Here is a 6,572-nt window from a genome sequence, read left to right as displayed (position 1 = left end):
TCGCGTGCACACCCCCCCCACATCACAACGACGATCGCACTAGGCGCGCACACATATCACAACACGCGTGCGCATGCCACACACGGCGCACGCACCTTATAGGTTAGGCGGTTTCTCTCTGCTTTCAGATTATAACTTACTATAAAACTTAAGTAAACGCCGAATTCCTGTTGTGCCGATACGTGGCGTGTGGTAGAAAATAATGTCCGGTGTATAATTTCGTTTAACCAGGTAACCCCGCTCGCCTGCGACTGGCCACATAACGTCACCTTGCTACCTACGTCACAAACTGCGACGGTGGAGTGTTCAGTTCTCTGCCGTGCCATAAGCATGCAGGAAGCTACCTGTACAGCTGCAGGCGACCCGATCCTCCACTCTGCGCAAAACGCGTACGTCCCAGCCAGACGTTCAGGGCAGACTGTGCGACGGGTCAACATCTAGATGCAAAGTGACCGCGTCAGACACATTCTCTCGCTGATGGTTATGGACTTACATACCAGCACCCCACAGCGATTGCGACGCGGCCAATAGAGACTGGCATCTTCGGCAGCAGTACTTCGTCGCAGCAGCCGGCGAGCTAGACTGTCCGCCTTACTTAACTTCAGGGAGCATAGCGCGTCGAGCTTGACTCGCGTTAGAGGAAGCAAGAAACGAACACGTTCGCCACGGACTACTGGGCCGGTCTACCGGCTATCTGCTCACGCATACACGCCTTCCATGACGCAGTACGGCGCTGACCTGGACGACGACGACACGCTGCTGGAGGAGCGAGTGCGTGAACGTACTGACCGTTGTCACGCTCCGCGCGGACGTTCGCATGGTGACCAGCTTGCTGTCTATATAGGACCGCACCGTCGCGCCTATACACGCTGATCGTGTTCCTCTCGTTGCCATGGTCTGTTACGTCGGAGCGAAAAAACAAACAGCAGTAAGAAGACGCGCGCCACGCCAACACCGCGAGCAGTGTCGGCCGATGGCGACGTACATCATATTATGTATGACGTACAACCGGTGCCGGAACGGATCCGAGCGCCGTACGAGTTTCTGACGGTATCCCGACGCGAGCGCCGCTCTGTAAGAACGCGTCTTCGCTTCATGCAGAACGATTCCTACTGCTGCATGATTACGAACAAAGACAATGAGTGGATGAGCGAGTAGAGCGAGTATTCCGACGTGTTGGCGTGGATGATGCATTAGGATTAGTTACCAGTTTTCTATTATCCTTATCATCGGTGCCTTCCCTTAAAAGTGGGCGGCGACGTAATATCCTCGTACACATGACTCAATTAAATAGATGTGTGATTTTTAACAATTTGTGATTAAAAATCTATTTGTTATCTCACAAATTTAAAATGGTTATTTTATCGTAGTAATCATTTATGATATTATCAGACAGCAATGGACAAAGAAAAGCATATATGCCCAAAGAGGGGTATTTTTAAAATAACTCGTTATATTCCTTTGTAAACGAATGCGCCCAAACTATTTTCACATTACCATCGCAGTATTCCGGTATTCCAACTCGTCTGGTGTGAACGTTTGAAGAGACTATGGAACATGAAGAATAGACGCTAACATTGCATTGTATATAACTAGAATGCTATTTAACCCGGGAAACAGTGTTTATTATTAAATACGTCGGTATAAGAAGCTCATCGTAAAGTATTGCGTTTAAGACATTATATATCAATTTATTTTTCCAATACTGATTTCTATAACAACGTATCGTTACGGCCCAGATGGCGATTACATACTAGAGCCAATTCGCTACAGAACGATCAGTAAACCACGCACTCAGATTCACACACACATAATATATTAAATTATATAGGATATGTTTGCATCTTGCGACACCTAACGATTGGCTCTACAGTAAAGCAAACACAACTGTGCTGCACACGTATAAGATGACGAGCCAGTGATATGAGGGGCCAGAAAATGTCGAGGTACATTCACGCACATAGGATGCTAACATCGACTAATGCAAGCTGGGAGCTGAAACCGCGACAACACATTTCAACTGCCGTGTGGAGAAAGCGGATAACATTAACACCGGTACAGTATATCCATCTTGTTTTAACTCACACTAGAATTCCACTAACGAAAACCTTCATTTAGAATTTAAAATTAAAAAAGAATGTAATTGAACTTTACCTGTATAACAGAAGAAAGAAACGCCCTGTGCCGTGCGTGGCACGCGCTGCGTGTGCGCAGACACACGCGTGCAGTGTTGTTCGATAAGTATATAGCCTCGTTAATGGTTAGATTAAGGATTTAAGGAAAATAATGATTAAGGTATAAGGATTAAGGATTAAGGTATATAAATCTACGGTACGCACTGTTATATTGTTGTTAGAGTTAGGGAGTATACAGTTGTAAGGGAACACAACTCCCTTACCTAAAACTGCAAAACTAAACTAGCTTGGACCTCGTTTGCAAGCTACTCGCACAAAGCGGATGCCGGTCCGTTCAAGATCGGCAGTGGTGCCTAGCAGTGCTTGAGCCCGAATAGATTCTCCCGGAGAGATTAAAGACGATGACCTGCTATAGTGAACGAACAAAGCAGTCTGACAACGCCATCCGTCAGTCTTAGCCTCCCTTCAGGCGTGTGAGTGCGGGGTCACGGCAATGTAGTGTAGGTGTTAGATTAGGGTTAAAGTCAAGGTAGCGGTTATGTTGTTGAGTATGGTTAGGGTTAGGGTTTCAGGTAAGAGTTAAGGTTAGGGTAGGTAAGTTGTTAGGTTATGTTGGGCTAGGGTTAAGGTAGGGTAAATATTAGGATTTAGAAAATAAAATGTAATGGCTAGTGTTTATGGTAAACAGTTAACGCTGTGGTTAGGTCACAGAAAGGCGCTGGGATTAGGCTTTTTTTTAGTTTAAGGGCGTTAGGATTAGGGTTACGTTTAAGGTTAGGGGTAGGATTAGGGGTCAGCGTCGGCAGTAGGATGCACTGTATGCCATCGGATGTATCATTGTAACTCATGCAGCCGCTTCCCTGTTTGCCTGCCTGCCTGCCTGCCTGTCTGTCTACCTGTCTTCCGTCTGTTTGTATATGCGCGCGCGTTTGCGTGCGTGCGTCCGTGCGTGCGTGCGTGCGTTCATCCGTGCGTGCGTGCGGGCGGGCGGGCGTGCCATGCGTTTAATAGCTAAATCCTAGCTGACCGCTTCTCCTTTGAAGTCACGGACAAACGCCTCCTGTCTAGAAGGCTCCTTCGATTGACGTGTGACTCTGTTGTGTGTATAGATTCGTTAGAGGACCTCGCAGGAATGCATCCTTACAGGAGCACGGTGGAGAACGAGCAGCAGGTCGTTGTCCATAGCAACATGACGCCCTGCGTGACAGCACAGTACGACATTTGCGACGCTCCGCCCAACCTTAGAATATTCAACGATTTCAGGTGTGTAATACGTAGCTCGTACTATATAAAATAAAATACTAACACACACACGCACGCACGCACGCACGCACGCACGCACACACACACACACACACACACACACACACACACACACACACACACACACACACACACAACACGCGTGCGCATGCACACACGCGCCGCACCTTATAGGTATGGCGGTTTCTTCTCTGTTCAGATATAACTTACTTATAAAACTTAAGTAAAGCCAATTCCTTTGTCCGATTGCTGCCGTTTGTAGAAATAATCGGGTGTATATTTCGTGACCAGGTAACCCCCTCGCCTGCGACTGCCACCTAACGCACCTGCTACCTACGGACAACTTGCGAGGTGAGTGCAGTTCTCCGGCCAGCATGCAGGGAAGGCTCCTGTACGAGCTGCAGGCGACCAACCTCACCTGCGCAAAACCGTACGTCCCAGCCGACGTTCAGGGCAGATGTGCGACGGGTCACATACAGATGCAAGTGACCGCCGTCATGGACACACTCGCCGATGTTACGTGGACTTACATACCAGCACCCAGCGATGCGACGCGGCCAATAGAGGACTGGCATCTGCAGCAGTACTTCGTCGCAGCAGCCGGCGAGCTAGACTCCGGCCTTACGTATCTTCAGGAGCAGCGCGTCGAGCTTGAGTCGGCGTTAGAGAAGCAAGAAACGAACACGTTCGCCGGACTACTGCCGTCCACCGGCTACCTGCTCTGCATACACGCCTTCACTGACCAGTACGGCGCTGACGACGACGACGACTCGCTGCTGGAGAGCGAGTGCGTGAACGTACGGACGTTGTCCACCCCCGCGCTGACGTTCGCAGGTGACCAGCTGGCTGTCTATATAGTGACGACCGTCGCGCTATACACGCTGATCGTGTTCCTCGTCTGCATGGTCTGTTACTGTCGGGCGAAAAACAACAGCAGTAAGAAGACGCGCGCCGACACGCGCGACAGTGTCGGCGATGGCGACGTACATAATATTATGTATGACGTACATACGGTGCCGGAACCGGATCCGAGCGCCGTTACGAGTTTCTGACGGTATCCCGGACACGAAGCGCCCTCTGTAGACGCGTCTTCGCTTCATGCAGACGAGTTCCTACTGCTGCATGATTACAATAAAGACAATGATGTGGATGAGCGAGTAGAGCGAGATTCCGACGTGTTGGCGTGGATGATGCTATTAGGATTAGTACCAGTTTTTCTATTATCCTTTTTCATCGGTGCCTTCCTTAAAAGGTGGCGGCGACGTAATATCTCGTACACATGACCAATTAAATAGATGTGTGATTTTTTACAATTGTGATAAAAAAATCTATTGTATCTCAACAAATTTAAATGGTTTTTTATTCGTAGTAGATATTTATGATAATTATCAGACAGCAATGGAAAGAAAAGCATATATTGCCCAAAGAGGGGTATTTTTTAAATAACCGTTATATTCTTTTGTAAACGAATGCGCCCAAACTATTCAGCATTACCATCCAGTATTCCGTGTTATCAACTCGTCTGGTGTGACGTTGAAGAGACGATGGAACCATGAGAATTAGACGCGTAACATTGCATTGTATATACTAGGAACTATTAAGCCGGAAAACGTGTTATTATAAATACGTCGGTAATAAAACTCATCGTAAAGTATGCGTTTTTAAGAGCTTATAGTATCAATTTATTTTTCCAACTGATTTCTATAACACTATCGTTACGGCCAGATGCGAGTTACATCTACCAATTCCTACAGAACGATCAGTAAACAGCACTCAATTCACACACACATAAGTATAAAATTATATAGGATGTTGCATCTTGCGACACTAACATTGCCTCTACAGTTAAGCAACACAACTGTGCTGCACACGTATAGGATACGAGCAGGATATAGGGGCAGGAAATGTCGAGGTACATTCACGCACATAGGATGTAACATCGACTAATGCAGCTGGGAGCTGACCGCGACAACACATTCAACTGCCGTGTGGAGGTAAGCGGATAACATTAACACCTACAGTATACCATCTTGTTTAACTCACAGCTAGAATTCTCACTAACGAAAACCTTCATTTAGAATTTTAAATTAAAGAAAAGAATGTATTGAACTTTACCTGTATACAGAAGACAGAACCCCTGTGCCCGGTGCGTGCACGCGCGCGTGTGCGCGTACACGCGCGTGCGTGTGTGTAAATGCGTAAAAGGTTATAGCTCGTTAGTGTTAGGATTAAGGATTAAGGAATAATGATTAGGGGTATAAGGATTAAGGATTAAGGTATAAATGCTACGGTACGCACTGTTATATTGTTGTTAGAGTTAGGAGTATAAGTGTAAGGGAACACACTCCCTTACCAACTGCAATAACTAACAGCTTGGACGCTCGTTTGCAGCTACTCGCCAGCGATGCCGGTCGTTCAACGGCAGGTGGTGCCACAGTGCTTGAGCCGAATAGATCTTCCCGGAGAGATTAAAGACGATGAGCTGCTATATGTGAACAACAGCAGTCTGAGCAACGCCATCCGTCAGTTAGGCTCCCTCAGCGTGTGAGTGTCGGGGTCACGGTCAATGTTAGTGTTAGGGTTATGATTAGGGTTAAAGTCATGGTTAGGGTTAGTGTTGGAGTATGGTTAGGGTTAGGGTTCAGGTAAGAGTTAAGGTTAGGGTTAGTGTAAGTGTTAGGGTTATGGTTAGGGCTAGGGTTAAGGTTAGGGTAAATATTAGGATTAGGAATAAAGTAATGGTTAGGGTTAGTGTAAAGGTTAACGTTGTGTTTAGCGTCAGAAAGGCGGCTGGGATTAGGCTTTTGTTTAGGTTTAGGGTTATGGTTAGGGTTACGTTTAAGGTTAGGGGTAGGATTAGGGTCAGCGTCGCAGTAGGAGTCACTGATGCCATGGATGTATCATTGTACCATGCAGCCGCTTCCGTGTGTCATGAATGAAACATTGTCTATAATTGATATTGATAGCGTCGTATTACAGATTGTATAGCGTCGCATGCCATGTCAGTGATGCCAGGTCAGTGGTGCCATGAATGTAACATTGTCTATCACCTGTAACGCAGCCATGCAGCCGCTGTCGTGTGTGTGTGTGTGTGTGTGTGTGTGTGTGTGTGTGTGTGTGTGTGTGTGTGTGTGTGTGTGTGTGTGTGTTGTCGTGTGTGTGTGTGTGTGTGTG

At 47.1% G+C, this 6,572-nt stretch overlaps 3 protein-coding genes across 3 annotated transcripts in view; 2 read left to right on the top strand and 1 right to left on the bottom strand.

The window, feature by feature from the left end:
- The window catches only part of LOC106808708 (leucine-rich repeat-containing protein 15-like), a 7,949-nt gene extending 2,897 nt beyond the window's left edge, over positions 1-5,052 (top strand). The window contains exon 2 of the mRNA XM_014811536.1: positions 3,690-5,052. Within this exon, the coding sequence (XP_014667022.1) occupies positions 3,690-4,450 (761 nt within the window). The 3' untranslated portion in view covers positions 4,451-5,052. The remainder of the gene's footprint in view (positions 1-3,689) is intronic.
- LOC106808712 (cytochrome P450 2U1-like) overlaps positions 1-6,572 on the bottom strand; it is a 39,170-nt gene that overhangs the window by 11,480 nt on the left and 21,118 nt on the right. The window contains exon 10 of the mRNA XM_014811542.1: positions 1,414-1,422. The gene's annotated coding sequence lies outside the window, so the exon portion shown is untranslated. The remainder of the gene's footprint in view (positions 1-1,413; positions 1,423-6,572) is intronic.
- LOC106808711 (wiskott-Aldrich syndrome protein family member 2-like) overlaps positions 3,251-6,572 on the top strand; it is a 7,931-nt gene continuing 4,609 nt past the window's right edge. The window contains exon 1 of the mRNA XM_014811541.1: positions 3,251-3,398. Within this exon, the coding sequence (XP_014667027.1) occupies positions 3,268-3,398 (131 nt within the window). The 5' untranslated portion in view covers positions 3,251-3,267. The remainder of the gene's footprint in view (positions 3,399-6,572) is intronic.

This window comes from Priapulus caudatus, unplaced genomic scaffold (genome assembly GCF_000485595.1).
Source record: "Priapulus caudatus unplaced genomic scaffold, Priapulus_caudatus-5.0.1 Scaffold298, whole genome shotgun sequence".
Taxonomy (NCBI): domain Eukaryota; kingdom Metazoa; phylum Priapulida; class Priapulimorpha; order Priapulimorphida; family Priapulidae; genus Priapulus; species Priapulus caudatus.
The sequence above is the reverse complement of the archived record's forward strand: the minus strand, read 5'-3'. Positions and strand labels throughout refer to the sequence as shown.